Here is a 16,463-nt window from a genome sequence, read left to right as displayed (position 1 = left end):
AAATAAATAGAGCAAAACCCCAAAACCTATAACAATCTTAAATAACTTTTTAAGAGGCCCCAGACTTTTATGTGAGGACACATGGTTCTCGTCTCAGGTGGTTGGTTCTCAGTTCACAGAAATGCTTTCCACTTCATTCCAGGGGTGCATCCCAAATGGCACCCAATTCCCTATATAGTGCACAACTTTTGACCAGAAAGGGAATAGGGTGCCATTTAGGACACAGCCCAGGTCGTTTGACGGAGGAGTGTGCGACTCTCTTGACAGATGTGTCAAGTTAGTCGCCAGTAAATCACAGGAGAAGAAGAGCCTGTCAACATTTCACCCTGAGACTCTGGTGCTGCCATTAAACTAGCCCTGTTTTGTCTGCTGGAGCCTCGCAATCCAACCCCCCCACCTCCTCTTCTTTTATGAATGGAAAGAGTGGAACCATCAAGACCTTTCACTACACAAAGACATGAGGAGGGTTTAGGGGTTTATATATTCCCCTGGAAGACGTGACAGGCCTTAAGGTCTTATGGAGAAGTAAATAATAGCCTTGTTGGTGTCTATGCAATGAATTCAATCACTTTTTGACAACATCTCTTTTGATTTAAACAAAACTTCCCATACATGTTTGCCCATGGAATAAGTAACTTTTTGGACCGGAATGACAAAACATTCAGGAGATAGAGGGGCTCAAATTGAACCATTTTGCATACCCCACCACAGCAGTTTGCCAAAAGGCATGAAAAGACTCTCAGACTATGAGAAACAAAATTCTCTGGTCCAATGAAACCAAGATTGAATTCTTTGGCATGAGTGCCAAGCATCACACCTGGAGGAAACCTGGCACCATCGCTAAGGTGAAGCGTGGTGGCAGCATCATGCTGTGGGGATGTTAGGATCGAGGGAAAGATGAACGGAGCAAAGTACAGAGAGATCCTTGATGAAAACCTGCTCCAAAGCGCTCAGGACCTCAGACTGAGGCGAAGGTTCACCTTCCAACAGGACAACAACCCTAAGCACACAGCCAAGACAACGCAGGAATGGCTTCGGGACAAGTCTCAATGTCCTCGAGTGGCCCAGCCAGAGCCCGAACTTGAACCTGATCGAACATCTCTAGAGAGACCTGAAAATAGCTGTGCAGCGACTCTCCCCATCCAACCTGACAGAGCTTGAGAGAAACTGCAGAGAGGAACAGGAGAAACTCCCCAAATACAGGTGTGCCAAGCTTGTAGTGTCATACCCAAGAACACTCGAAGCCGTAATCACTGCTTCAACAAAGTACTGGGTAAAGGGTCTGAATACTTATGTAAATACGATATAATTTTTTTTTAGCAAACATTTCTAAAAACTAGTTTTTGCTTTGTTATTATAGGGTATTGTGTGTAGATTGATGAGAAAAAAACAATTGAATCCATTTTAGCATTATGGTGTAACAACAAAATGTAGAAAAAGTCAATGGGTATGCACTGTATGTTGTAGCTTAGACTCTACTTATTCTGAGGCTTTTTTGTTGTGCCCGCCATTGGTTGCGACACATACTCTTGAATACAGGGTGGGCATCATTTCAATCATAGAATTGGACCTATCCCTTCAGACCACTGTAATTTAGCTGGTACACCATTGACATTTAAAATGAATTGTAATTTTAACTTTAATTTACATTTACATTTTACATTTAAGTCATTTAGCAGACGCTCTTATCCAGAGCGACTTACAAATTGGAAAGTTCATACATATTCATCCTGGTCCCCCCGTGGGGAATGAACCCACAACTCTGGCGTTGCAAGCGCCATGCTCTACCAACTGAGCCACACGGGACCACGTTAATTACTACCACAAAGATGCATGCCGGTCCACCCACCATCCAATATCAACTTAAATGTTCATGTCTATTCTACTATCATCTACTATCAATCTTTCGATTATTTCAATAGGTTTCCTATGGAGGTTTGACAGTATAATTAAAATTGATATTCCCATTCAAGTTAACATTCTCTGATGTGTGGACCTCCAAACATCCTTGTGGTACCATTTGAAGGTGAAAATGTAAATGTTATTCCCATTTTAGTCCATTTATCAGCAAAAGCATGACACCCAACCTGTATTCCTTTCCAGTGATGAAGACATGGATGTCCCATGGTATGGTGGGGGATGCAAAATGGTTCAACTTTGAGCACCTTTATCTCTTGAATATTTTGACACTCTCTGAGTGAGCACTTCTACAACAGGCAAATACACTGAACAAAAATATAAACGCAACATGTAAAGTGTTGGTGCCATGTTTCAAAGATTCCAGAAGTGTTTCATACGCACAAAATTCGTATTTCTCTCAAATGCTGTGCACAAATTTGTTTAAATTCCTGTTAGTGAACTTTTCTCCTTTTCCAAGACAATCTATCCACCTGACAGGTGTGGCATATCAAGAAGCTGATTAAACAGCATGATCATTAGAGGTACACTTTGTGCTGGGGACAATAACAGGCCACTCTAAAATGTGCAGTTTTGTCGCACAACACAACGCCACAGATGTCTCAAGTTTTGAGGTAGCATGCAATTGGCATGCTGACTGCAGGAAAGTCCACCAGAGTTGTTGCCAGAGAATTGAATGTCAATTTTTCTTCCATAAGCCGTAGTTTTAGAGAATTTGGCATTACGTCCAACCGGGCCTCACAACCGCAGACCACGTGTATGGCCCTGTGTTAGCGAACGGTTTGCTGATGTCAACATTGTAAACAGAGTGCTCCATGGTGGCGCTGAGGGTTATGGTATGGGCAGGCGTAAACTATGGACAACGAACACAATTGCATTTTATCGATGGCAATATGAATGCACAGAGATACCGTGAAGAGATCCTGAGGCCCATTGTCGTGTCATTCGTCCACCACCATCAGCTCTTATTTCAGCATGATAATGCATCACAAGGATCTGTAAATTATTTCTGGAAGCTATAAATGTCCCAGTTTTTCCATGGCCTGCATACTCACCAGACATGTCATCCATTGAGCATGTTTGGGATGCTCTAGATCGAGGTGTACGACAGCATGTTCCAGTTCTGGCCAATATCCTGCAATTTCGCTGCATGAGGCAAATGGTGGTCACACCAGGTACTGAATGGTTATCTGATCCACACCCCTACTTTCTTTTTAAGATATCTGTGACCAACAGATGCCTATTGGTATTCCCAGTCATGTGAAATCCATAGATTAGGGCCTCATGAATGTTTTTCAATTGACTGATTTCTTTATATGAACTGTAACTCAGTAAAATATTAGAAATTGTTGCATGTTGCGTTTATATTTTTGTTCAGTATATGTATGGAATGTTTTGTTCAAATCAAAAAGTGTACTGTCACAAAGTGTTTGAATTCAAATGGATTTACCTAGATGTGTGTGTGTGTGTGTGTGTGTGTGTGTGTGTGTGTGTGTGTGTGTGTGTGTGTGTGTGTGTGTGTGTGTGTGTGTGTGTGTGTGTGTGTGTGAGAGAGAGAGATTGAAGGTGTGTGTTGTGTGTGAGTGAGCACACACGTACGTGCCTATCTTGGGTGAAGCCTCCAAATGTCAGGAACACTTGAGCTCACAGAGACAGAGAGAAGAGAAGACAGAACAGACAGAGAGAAGAGACAGAAAAGAGAAGAGACAGAGACAGACCAGAGAAGAGACAGAGACAGACCAGAGAAGAGAGAGAGACCAGAGAAGAGACAGAGACAGACCAGAGACAGACCAGAGACAGAGACAGACCAGAGACAGAGACAGACCAGAGAAGAGACAGAGACAGACCAGAGAAGAGACAGAGACAGACCAGAGAAGAGAGAGACAGACCAGAGAAGAGAGAGACCAGAGAAGAGACAGAGACAGACCAGAGACAGACAGACCAGAGACAGACAGACCAGAGACAGACCAGAGAAGAGAGAGAGACAGACCAGAGAAGAGAGAGAGACAGACCAGAGAAGAGATGGAGACAGACCAGAGAAGAGAGACAGACCAGAGAAGAGACAGACACAGACCAGAGAAGAGAGAGAGACAGACCAGAGAAGAGAGAGAGACAGAGACAAGAGAGCGAGAAGAGACAGAGGAGAGACAGAGAGAAGAGACAGAGACAAGAGAGAGAGAGAGAAGAGAGCGTGAAGAGAAGAGACAGAGGAGAGTGAGACAGAGAGAAACGATAGAAGATAACTGGAAAAGGAAGAGAAGAGAGAGATATGAACTGCATTCAGTGCACTGTAACTCACCACACCTACTTTTAGGTTTTCAATCTGGCGTTCAGTCTGAGCGTGTACCAACCCGACAGTGGCCTTAAGAGACCTCCAAAGATTGTTTTGATTCCCAATTAGAGTCGGTGGTAATGGATTTAACTACACACAGCACATGGATCCAGTAAATTTTTTGTTTGGGTAATTTTCTGGATAGACTGGGGTTCGTATTGAGTTGCACAGTCTTGGCCGGCGACCTCATTTTCCTTCAGAGCGGTGGTTTTGTGGCCTCTAATTTTGTCTTTTATCACTGTACAGGATATAATTCTAATTATCAATAAAAAAAAATGATAATCATTGTAATCAAAATCCGCCTGTCAGGAAGCATACGTTTGGAACAAGGATTACAATTGAAATAAGGAAAGGTTGTTGCCGGTGATGTCTGGTGAGGACCTGCCTTACAACAGGCCTACAAGCTTCTCTCAGCCTATTGCGGACAGTCTGAACACTGATGGAGGGATTGTACGTTCCTGGTGTAACTCGGGCAGTTGTTGTTGCCATCCTGTACCTGTCCCGCAGGTGTGATGTTCGGATGTACCGATCCTGTGCAGGTGTTGTTACACGTGGTCTGCCACTGCGAGGACGATCAGCTGTCCGTCCTGTCTCCCTGTAGCGCTGTCTTAGGCGTCTCACAGTACGGACATTGCAATTTATTGCCCTGGCCACATCTGCAGTCCTCATGCTTCCTTGCAGCATGCCTAAGGCACGTTCACACAGATGAGCAGGGACCCTGGGCATCTTTCTTTTTGTGTTTTTCAGAGTTGGTAGAAAGGCCTCTTTAGTGTCCTAAGTTTTCATAACTGTGACCTTAATTGCCTACCGTCTGTAAGCTGTTAGTGTCTTAACGACCGTTCCACAGGTGGATGTTAAATAATTGTTTATGGATCATTGAACAAGCATGGGAAACAGTGTTTAAACCCTCTTCAATGAAGATCTGTGAAGTTATTTGAATTTGTATGAATTATCTTTGAAAGACAGGATCCTGAAAAAGGGCCGTTTCTCGGGTTTTTCTGAGTTTATACAAAAGTATGTGGACACCACTTCAAATTAGTGGAGTTGGCAATTTCAGCCACACCCGTTGTTGACTGGTGTAGAAAATTGAATACACAGCCATAAAATCCCCATAGACAAACATTGGCAGTAGAATAGCCTTACTGAAAAGTTCAGTGACATTCAATGTGGCACCGTCATAGGATGCCATCTTTCCAACAAGTCAGTTCGTCAAATTTCTGCCCTGCTACAGCTGCCCTGGTCAACTGTAAGTGCTGTTATTGTGATGTGGAAACGTCTAGTAGGAGCAACAACAGCTCAGCCGCGAGGTGGTAGACCACACAGGCTCACAGAATGGGACCGGCAAGTGCTGAAGCGTGTAAGAATCATCTGTCCTCGGGTTGCAACACTCACTACCGAGTTCCAAACTGCCTCTGGAAGCAACGTCAGCACAAGAACTGTTCATTAGGTGCTTCATGAAATGGGTTTCCATTGCCGAGCAAACGCACACAAGCCAAAGATCACCATGCGTAATGCCAAGCCTCGGCTGGAGTGGTGTAAAGCTCGCCGCCATTGGACTCTGGAGCAGTGGAAACGCGTTCTCTGGAGTGATGAAACACGCTTCACCATCTGGCAGTTTGATTGACTAATCTGGGTTTGGCGGATGTCAGGAGAACGCTACCTACCCCAATGCATAGTGCCAACTGTAAAGTTTGGTGGAGGAAAAATAATGGTCTGGGGATGCTTTCATGGTTCAGGCTAGGCTCCTTAGTTCCTGTGAAGGCAAATCTTAACGCTACAGCATACAAAGACATTCTAGACGATTCTGTGCTTCCAACTTCGTGGTAACAGTTTGGGTAAGGCCCTTTCCTGTTTCAGCATGACAATGCCCCCGTGCACAAAGCGTGGTCCATACAGAATTGGTTTGTCGAGATCGATGTAGAAGAACTTGACTGGCCTGAACAGAGCCGTGGTCTCAACCCCATCGAACACCTTTGGGATGAATTGGAACGCAGACTGCGAGCCAGGTCTAATCGCCCGACATCAGTGCCCGACCTCACTAATGCTCTTTCGGCTGAATGGAATCAAGTCCCTGCAGCAATGTTCCTACATCTAGTGGAAAGCCTTCCCAGAAGAGTGGAGGCTGTTATATCAGCAAAGGAGGGAGTAATTCCATATTAATGCCCATGATTTCTGAATGAGATGTTTTATTTATCTAACTGCATCGTTGCGAAAGAGCTTTCAATTAAGCATTTCACTGTAAAGCCTACACCATTTGTATTGGGCTCATGCGATGAATACAATTGAAATTCCCACAGAAAAAAATCGTTCCTCAAAGTATAGCCTGTCGGAATGTTGGGCCAGCAAGATCAAATCCCTGAGCCGACAAGGTAAAAATCTGTCTTTCTGCCCTTCAGCAAAGCAGTTAACCCCCAACAACAACTGCTCCATTTCATTTGACTTCATATACCAAAGCAGAGGGTGATTTCATATACCAACCTCACTAGGTTCCTTCAAAGTGAATGGACAGTGTCCTAGTTTGTCCAGATGTCTGCAGGGGGCAGGTAATATCAAGTGAACAGGAAACGCATGTCAAACTCCTCAAGATGTATGGAACATTATTCAGACTGAAGTGGTCTCCTATGCACTGTCATCCCTCAAGTTTATGTTTAAGGTGTGTGTATCATCCATTCCAATCACCTATATCCTTTTCCACATGCTCCCTTAACCACCCTCTCTCACGTGTGTGTGTGTGTGTGTGTGTGTGTGTGTGTGTGTGTGTGTACGTATGAATGTATACATGCATATATTTTTTTGTCTTTGAATGTGTGTGCGTGCGTCCGTGGGTGTGCCCGTGTGTGTATTTGTGTGTGTGTGTGTATATGAGTGTGTGTGTGTCAGCGCCCCTCTCCAGTGTGTACCTGTAGCCTTTCCCACCAGGTGTCTCGGATGATGTCCCTCCTCTCCGGGACCAGCTTGTACTGGATGACCTCTTCCAGCTCCGACAGCATCTGACACGACACCATGGCCTGCACAAGAACAGCAACACTCAATCACTGTACAGCACCCCCTCCTCTGGTAGCACTTCCTTTCAAGGCACTACATAAGGACAACATCACTCATTCATAAGCTGCTCATATTTAATGGAGAACCACAGGTTGGTGTGAGGTGATACAGGAACATGAATGATGTCATAATGGCAGTTTCAGTAAGTATTACTTAATGGATTTGAGTGTATATGTAGTACTTTTCCCACCAGGTGCTCAAAGTGTATTTACAGTAAATACATTGTTTCCAGTAAATGCATAATTGTAGGGCTACCTGACTAAACAAACGTTTAGTCTTTTATCTGTATGTGGTGGATAGCTGTATGATCTCCTTTGACCATTTTCACTAAATATGGAAAAGACCGCTAGCACTCTCAAATCAAATATTACTTAGATTTATTACCGGCAGTCAAAATGGACGCAAATTGACTATAAAGTTATATGGGCAAATGTTCTTGTGAAACAAAATACTGATGATAATAATTTGGTGGGTGCTAATATTTGTCCTCATTAGGAGAGTGATGTTCTTACCCCATACGCTCTGCTGTAACTCTCTCCAGCCATGGCTGTCAGCTCCGCATCCAATAGATCTCTGGCCTTGTCGATACACTGGAATAACACGCACACAAACACACACAAAAATGACTTTTTGGTTACCAACTGGGAAATGGAGAGCTTCATACAGAAAGCAAAGTAAAGTCAGACAGCATTAAACTTAAAGCAAATAAAAGTGAAGGATCAATCGGTGAGGTTGATAGGTGAACATATGTCATCCACATGTCTGCTTCTCAGTCTCTCTCTCTCTCCCTCTCCATCACTCCCACCCTACAGTAAGAATAAGGAGTCAAATGGGACCATTTCCATAGTAAAGACACGGGACTCGAACTCAGAACATCCCGTGAGGGAAGCAAAGGATGCATCCCCAAATGGCACCCTATTCCCTTCATGGTGCACTACTTGTGAGCAGAACCCCAATGTGCAGCATATAGAAAACAGGGTGCAATTTGAGCTTCAGACTTAGAATAGACTCTAGTTCCCCAAATCACTCCAACCCATACTTGTGTCAACTCTGGGCACCTCTACCCAGACAAAACCAATGGGTTTGGACTTAACCCCATTCATACAACAACCATCCTCTTAGGGCTGGACGGTATAACGTGTTTTACTGTATACACCGGCATTTATGCACGGACCGGTTTGGATTTTTACTTTACCTTCTATAATGGTATTTGAATGTTTGGTTTGTTAAATGTGATACGCCGTGTGTAACGTCCATTTTTATAGTTTACTCCGCTACTTGAGTCATCCCTCTCCGCTCTCTCTCTCTCTCCATGCCGCTTTCCACACAGACCTAGTCCCACCCCCCGTCACTCAAGGAGCGCATTAGTTGTTGGTTGACCACGAGACACTTCCGTTCAGTCTGCATGGTCAATGCAGCACATGCAACAATGTTGATGACAACGATGTTGTTTCCACTTTGATCTTAATATAAATCCACAAGCGTTCTATAATTACAATATTAGTTTGTGTTTCTTACATCTGCAAACAGCTTGTTTGTATTTTCTTAGCAAGTTAAGCTAAATGCTAATCGCTAGTTTAACTAGCTAATAAAAGTACTGAGTCAGAGCAAACGTAGCTAGCTAATACAGCCTGATACCAGTATGGTGGAGGCTCAAATCAGCATGGTGTTTGTGCAACAGTGACTGTCTTCTAAATCAAAGACGAATAGGTGAAGCATGATTATGTTGGCTATATGAATAACGATTTAATGTAGCCAAAGATTATAGGGTCCCCTAGGAAACACTGACCATCACTTTGATTCCTACCCTGTCAAAATAACTCGTTCATGGCATTTTCATTCGTTGTCATGTCAAACACTGTATTCAAAGTGCCCACTATTATTTATATTCTAACTATAGAATTATAATAAACATTCTATTTCCATGATTCTAAAAGTTCACCCAAGTGTTTTGATCAACATTTGGTTAAAAATAAGGCCTAGTATTTTTACCAATATCTTGGCAGTGTAGAAATGATCTCAAATGAGCGCAGGAAATGCAGAAATTGATGGAAGTGCAGGAAATGATTTTAGGTTGAAGTTGAATTGAACAGTATAAAACGGATGGAGAAAGACCCATTGAAATAATGTATAATATATGTGTTGACACCCTAGGTTCACGCACTGGAATAGTACAGTCCTGGAATAGTACACCAGTGAGTCCTGGAATAGTACACCAGTGAGTCCTGGAATAGTACACCAGTGAGTCCTGGAATAGTACACCAGTGAGCCCTGGAATAGTACACCAGTGAGTCACGGAATAGCACACCAGTGAGTCCTGGAATAGCACACCAGTGAGTCCTGGAATAGCACACCAGTGAGTCCTGGAATAGTACACCAGTGAGTCCTGGAATAGTACACCAGTGAGTCCTGGAATAGTACACCAGTGAGCCCTGGAATAGTACACCAGTGAGTCACGGAATAGCACACCAGTGAGTCACGGAATAGCACACCAGTGAGTCACGGAATAGCACACCAGTGAGTCACGGAATAGTACACCAGTGAGTCACGGAATAGCACACCAGTGAGTCACGGAATAGCACACCAGTGAGTCACGGAATAGTACACCAGTGAGTCCTGGAATAGTACACCAGTGAGTCCTGGAATAGTACACCAGTGAGTCCTGGAATAGTACACCAGTGAGTCCTGGAATAGTACACCAGTGAGTCCTGGAATAGTACACCAGTGAGTCCTGGAATAGTACACCAGTGAGTCCTGGAATAGTACACCAGTGAGTCCTGGAATAGTACACCAGTGAGTCCTGGAATAGTACACCAGTGAGTCCTGGAATAGTACACCAGTGAGTCCTGGAATAGTACACCAGTGAGTCCTGGATTAGTACACCCTATTTTGCCTTACCAACACAGACACATTGAGTTACTTTGACACAAAATGAAGCAATTATGGGCAGTCAAATGAACTACTGAGGACTTGCACTTTGAAACTACTCTCTGACAGTTATGTAATAGTCGTCGCCAATCTTATTACTCTTCCACAAAGCATCCCTGCTACATTTTGACTTGGTATTAAGTGAACATACAAAACATTCAGTGCGAGAGGGAGAGAGAGAAAGAGAGAGCTGTATCGAACGAGTCACAAAGAAAACAAAGAGATCTTTTTGGAAAGCCCCCCTATCTTATTGTCATGTGAAGGCTGTATTCTGTACACTGTCATTACCCAGGGCTAGAGACAGATGAGGGAGGACAAGAGGCTTTTCCAACACAGCTGTTGCAGCATGCCTAAAAGCAATTATGATTTGGGCGAGGGGGGTTATTGCGTGCAAAAATGCACAATAAGGAGGTGGATGGATGGGCCCCTGAGATCAGGCCACAATGAGACTGGTTATTTAGCGACTTGAGTCAGCAATTAGTAATTTTACCTTAGCCAGTGTTATTCAACGTCCTTTTTAGATATATACAATACCAGTCAAAAGTTTGGACACACCTACTCTTTCAAGGGTTTTTCTTTATTTGTACTATTTTCTACATTGTAGAATAACAGTGGAGACATCAAAACTATGAAATAACATATGGAATCATGTAGTAACCAAAAGTGTTAAACATAACTAAATATATTTTACATTTGAGATTCGTCAAAGTAGCCACCCTTTGCCTTGATGACAGCTTTGCACACTCTTGGCATTAATAAGCAAAGAGAAAATACGGTCCATTATTACTTTAAGACATGAAGGTCAGTCAATACAGAACATTTCAAGAACTTTGAAAGTTTCTTCAAGTGCAGTCGCAAAAATCATCAAGCGCCATGATGAAACTGGCTCTCATGAGGACTGCCACAGGAAAGGAAGAACCAGAGTTACCTCTGCTGCAGAGGATACATGTATTAGTTACCAGCCTCAGAAATTGCAGCTCAAATAAATGCAGTAACAGACACATCAACATCAACTGTTCTGAGGAGACTGTGTGAATCAGGCCTTCATGGTCGAAATGCTGCAAAGAAACCACTCAAGGAAATCAATAAGAAGAGACTTGCTTGGGCCAAGAAACGCGAGCAATGGACATTAGACTGGTGGAAATCTGTCCTTTTTTTTTTGGTGAGACGCAGAGTAGGTGAACGGATGATCTTCACGTGTGGTTCCCAATGTGCTTTGCTGGTGACACTGTCAGTGATTTATTTTGAATTCAAGGCACACTTAACCAGCATGGCTACCACAGCATTCTGCAGTGATATGCCATCCCATTGGTTTGCAATTAGTGGGACTATCATTTGTTTTTCAACAGGACAATGACCCAACACACCTCCAGGCTGTAAGGGCTACTTGGCCAAGGAGAGTGACGGTGCATCAGATAACCTGGCCTCAACAATCACCCAACCTCAACCCAACTGAGATGGTTTAAGATGAGATGGACCGCAGGGGGAAGGGAAAGCAGCCAACAAGTGCTCAGCATATGTGGGAACTCCTTCAAGACTGTTGGAAAAGCATTCCAGGTGAAGCTGGTTGAGAGAATACCAAGAGTGTGCAAAGCTGTCATCAAGGCAAAGGGTGGCTACTTTGAAGAATCTGAAATATAAAATATATTTTCATTTGTTTAACACTTTTTTGGTTACTACATGATTCCATAAGTGTTATTTCATAGTTTTGATGTCTTTACTATTATTACTACAATGTAGAAAATAGTAAAAATAAAGAAAAACCCTGGAATGTGTCCAAACTTTTGACTGGTACAGTATACAGTCGTGGCCAAAAGTTTTGAGAATGACACAAATATTAATTTTCACAATGTCTGCTGCTTCAGTTTGTATGATGGTAGTTTGCATATACTCAAGAATGTTACGAAGAGTGATCAGATGAATTGCAAAGTCCCTCTTTGTCATGCAAATGAACTGAATCCCCCGAAAAAAATTCCACTGCATTTCAGCCCTGCCACAAAAGGACATCATGTCAGTGATTCTCTCGTTAACACAGGTGTGAGTGTTGACGAGGACTAGGCTGGAGATCACTCTGTCATGCTGATTGAGTTCGAATAACAGATTGGAAGCTTCAAAAGGAGGGTGGTGCTTGGAATCATTGTTCTTCCTCTGTCAATCATGGTTACCTGCAAGGAAACACGTGCCGTCATCATTGCTTTGCACAAAAAGAGTTTCACAGGCAAGGATATTGCTGCCAGTAAGATTGCACCTAAATCAACCATTTATTGGATCATCAAGAACTTCAAGGAGAGCGGTTCAATTGTTGTGAAGAAGGCTTCAGGGCGCCCAAGAAAGACCAGAAAGCGCCAGGACCGTCTCCTAAAGTTGATTCAGCTGCGGGATCGGGGCACCACCAGTACAGAGCTTGCTCAGGAATGGCAGCAGCCAGGTGTGAGTGCATCTGCATGCACAGTGAGACGAAGACTTTTGGAGGACGGCCTGGTGTCAAGAAGGGCAGCAAAGAAGCCACTTCTCTCCAGGAAAAACATCAGGGACAGACTGATAATCTGCAAAGGTACATAGATTGGTGCTGAGGACTGGGGTAAAGTAATTTTCTCTGACGAATCCCCTTTCCGATTGTTTGGGGCATCCGAAAAAAAGCTTGTCCGGAGAAGACAAGGTGAGCGCTACCATCAGTCCTGTGTCATGCCAACAGTAAAGCATCCTGAGGCCATTCACGTGTGGGGTTGCTTCTCAGCCAAGGGAGTGGGCTCACTCACAATTTTGCCTAAGAACACAGCCATGAATAAAGAATGGTACCAACACATCCTCGAGAGCAACTTCTCCCAACCATCCAGGAACAGTTTGGTGACGAACAATGCCTTCCCAGCATGACGGAGCACCTTGTCATAAGGCAAAAGTGATAACTAAGTGGCTCGGGGAACAAAACATCGATATTTTGGGTCCATGGCCAGGAAACTCCCCAGACCTTAATCCCATTGAGGATTGACCACAAGTTCTCAAGAGGCGGGTGGACAAACAAAAACACACAAATTCTGACAAACTCCAAGCATTGATTATGTAAGAATGGGCTGCCATCAGTCAGGATGTGGCCCAGAAGTTAACTGACAGCATGCCAGGGCAGATTGCAGAGGTCTTGAAAAAGAAGGGTCAACACTGCAAATATTGACTCTTTGCATCAACTTCATGTAATTGTCAATAAAAGCCTTTGACACTTATGAAATGCTTGTAATTATACTTCAGTATTCCATAGTAACATCTGACAAAAATATCTAAAGACTCTGAAGCAGCAAACTTTGTGAAAATGAATATTTGTGTCATTCTCAAAACTTTTGGCCACGACTATATATAAAAAATGACCAACAAAAAAATTAAGAGTACAGATTATTGAATGGGATAATATACAAATGTGTTTGTGAAAGATAATTTGCGAGAAAAAAAATGTTTTGAGTACATTTGTTTATTAGTTTCTTTTTTAATTTTGAGAAGAGATCAACATTTAATGAATTGGTTATTTGTTGATCTAAAATTCTATATTGATCAATTTGAAGGTTTGGTCCTTAGATTTGGGGTGGGGCTGCAACAAATGATTGCCAAAAAACTGGGGTCCCCAGAAATTCTAGCGGGAAAAGATTGGGTCCCCATTGAAAAAGTTTGAATACTGCTGCCTTAGACGTACTGATATTTTAATGGTAGTGTGGCTATAGCATTGTAGCATTATCTGTATTCTGGAAAAACAGGTAGGGGCCCGTGCCATGACAAATCAACAGGACCTGTTTAATCTATCATACGAAAGCCAGAAGACAAGGATAAGGAAAACCATTGTTTTAAGAGGAGTGCACCAGGCGGTTTCCAAATCATGTGACTTTCGGCAATATGGTCTGTGGTACACTCTACATGACCAAAAGTATGTGGACACCTGCTCGTCGAACATCTCATTCCAAAATCCTGGGCATTAATATGAAGTTGGTCCCCCCTTGGCTGCTATAAAAGCCTCCACTCTTCTCGGAGGGCTTTCCAATAGATGTTGGAACATTGCTGCGGGGACTTGCTTCCATTCAGCCACAAGAGAATTAGTGAGGTTGGGCACTGATGTTGGGCGATTAGGCCTGGCTTTACAGTCGGCGTTCCAATTCATCCCAAAGGTGTTCGATGTGGTTGAGGTCAGGGCTCTGTGCAGGCCAGTCAAATTCTTCCACATTGATCTCGACAAATAATTTCTGTATGGACCTCGCTTTGTGCACGGGGGCTTTGTCATGCCGAAACAGGAAAGGGCCTTCCTCAAACTGTTGCCACAAAGTTGGAAGCACAGAAACGTCTAGAATGTCATTGAATGTAAACCACTACTAAAGGACACCAATAATAAGAAGAGACTTGCTTGGGCCAAGAAACACGAGCAATGGACATTACACCGGTGGAAATCTGTCCTTTGGTCTGATGAGTCCAAATTTGAGATTTTTGGTTCCAACCGCAGAGTCTTTGTGAGACGCAGAGTAGTTGAACGGATGATCTCCACCTGACGTTGCTTCCAGAGGCAGTTAGGAACTCGGTAGTGAGTGTTGCAACAGAGGACAGGCGATTTTTTACTCGCTATGTGCTTCAGCACTCGGCAGATCCGTTCTGTGAGCTTGTGTGGCCTACCACTTCGCGGCTGAGCCGCTATTGCTTCTAGACGTTTCCACTTCACAGTAACAGCCCTTACAGTTGAGCCTGCAGCTCTAGCAACCTATGACGGTGCCACGTTGAAAGTCACTAAGCTCTTCAATAAGGCCATTCTGGTGCCAATGTTTATCTCTGGAGATTGCATGGCTGTGTGCTCAATTTTATTCACTTGTCAGCAACGGGTGTGGCTGAAATAGCCGAATCCACTAATATGAAGGGTGTCCACATACTTTTGTATATATAGTGTATATCATGGCTATATTGGCGCTGTAAATTGTCGTTGTTAGGGAAAGCAATATTGTTGTGTCTAACGGGAACACTATAGGAACAGATAAATCATTTCCGCTGATTTACAACATTGACTTCTCATGCAGATGCATGCTCTCAACCTCCCAGGACACATCACTGCTACCCCAAAGAAAGTAGCAAAGTACAACCGTCTGGAATCGAAAGACTTAAGAGCAAGGATTACCAAGCATATCCGGAAGACAACTGAGCTCATGTTGACATTTTTGCTTTAACCCTTTCCCCATCTGGTTTTCATTCAGCCTCATTCAATGAGAACTGGCTCATCGTCAGATAATCACCTTTTTCCCTTTTCAGTGGCAGGAAACCTATTGGCCACACCTGGAGTTAATCAGAATTAGATGGGAGACAAAGGATCGGGGGCACGCAGGGTGCATGTCTCTGGGGGTTGAGGTAAAAGAGTGACTGGCTGGATGGGTCTACAGAGGTAGGAGGAACACAGGTGTGCACCGATGTCAGCGGTCGATCCAGACCATCCACTGTCATCTAGCCTGGATGGATCGACCCCCAGAGACCATGAGCTCATTGCAGACTCCATCGCTCATCCCACAAGGAAGCTCATCTTATGGGACAGACTTTGTTGATACCTTACTTCTTTATTTTGCTGCACGGTTTAAGTTACGATGATTTACGATTGGGAGTTACCTAATGATTCCACACCAAGGAAGTGCCACATGTTAAAATAAAAAGCTGTTGGATGTTTTATTCCTTCAATTTAAGGAAGAATTGAACAAATGGAATTCTTGTTGGAGCATTTGTGTGGTCATTGATACATGTATACTGAACAAAAATATAAACGCAACATGTAAAGTGTTGGTCCCATGTTTCATGCAATGAAATAAAAGATGCCGGAAATTTTCCATATTCACGAAAAGCTTATTTATCTCAATTTTGTGCACAAATGTGTTTACATCCCTGTTCATTTCTCCGTTGCCAAGATAATCCATCCACCTGACAGGTGTGGCATATCAAGAAGCTGATTAAACCGCATGATCATTAAACAGGTGCACCTTGTGCTGGGGACAAAAAAGGGCCACTCTAAAATGTGCAGTTTTGTCACACAACACGATGCCACAGATGTCTCAAGTTTTGAGGGATGTGCAATTGGCATGCTGACTGCTGGAATGTCCACCAGAGCTGTTGCCAGAGAATTTAATGTTAATTTCTCTACCATAAGCTGCATCCAACGTCGTTTTCGAGTATTTGGCAGTACGTACAACCGGCCTCACAAACGCAGACCATGTGTATGGCGTCGTGTGGGCTGCCCCATGTC

At 43.4% G+C, this 16,463-nt stretch overlaps 1 protein-coding gene across 2 annotated transcripts in view; it reads right to left on the bottom strand.

The window, feature by feature from the left end:
* The window catches only part of mtor (mechanistic target of rapamycin kinase), a 128,159-nt gene that overhangs the window by 24,900 nt on the left and 86,796 nt on the right, over positions 1-16,463 (bottom strand). For both annotated transcript variants that reach the window (XM_039008415.1, XM_039008416.1), the window contains 2 exons: positions 7,807-7,884; positions 7,150-7,257 (listed from right to left, as the gene is read on the bottom strand). In XM_039008415.1, coding sequence (XP_038864343.1) covers positions 7,150-7,257; positions 7,807-7,884 — 186 coding nt within the window. The remainder of the gene's footprint in view (positions 1-7,149; positions 7,258-7,806; positions 7,885-16,463) is intronic.

The sequence above is a fragment of the Salvelinus namaycush genome, chromosome 14 (assembly GCF_016432855.1).
Source record: "Salvelinus namaycush isolate Seneca chromosome 14, SaNama_1.0, whole genome shotgun sequence".
Taxonomy (NCBI): Eukaryota; Metazoa; Chordata; class Actinopteri; order Salmoniformes; family Salmonidae; genus Salvelinus; species Salvelinus namaycush.
Note: the sequence above shows the minus strand (reverse complement) of the source record. Positions and strands in the feature narration are given on the sequence as shown.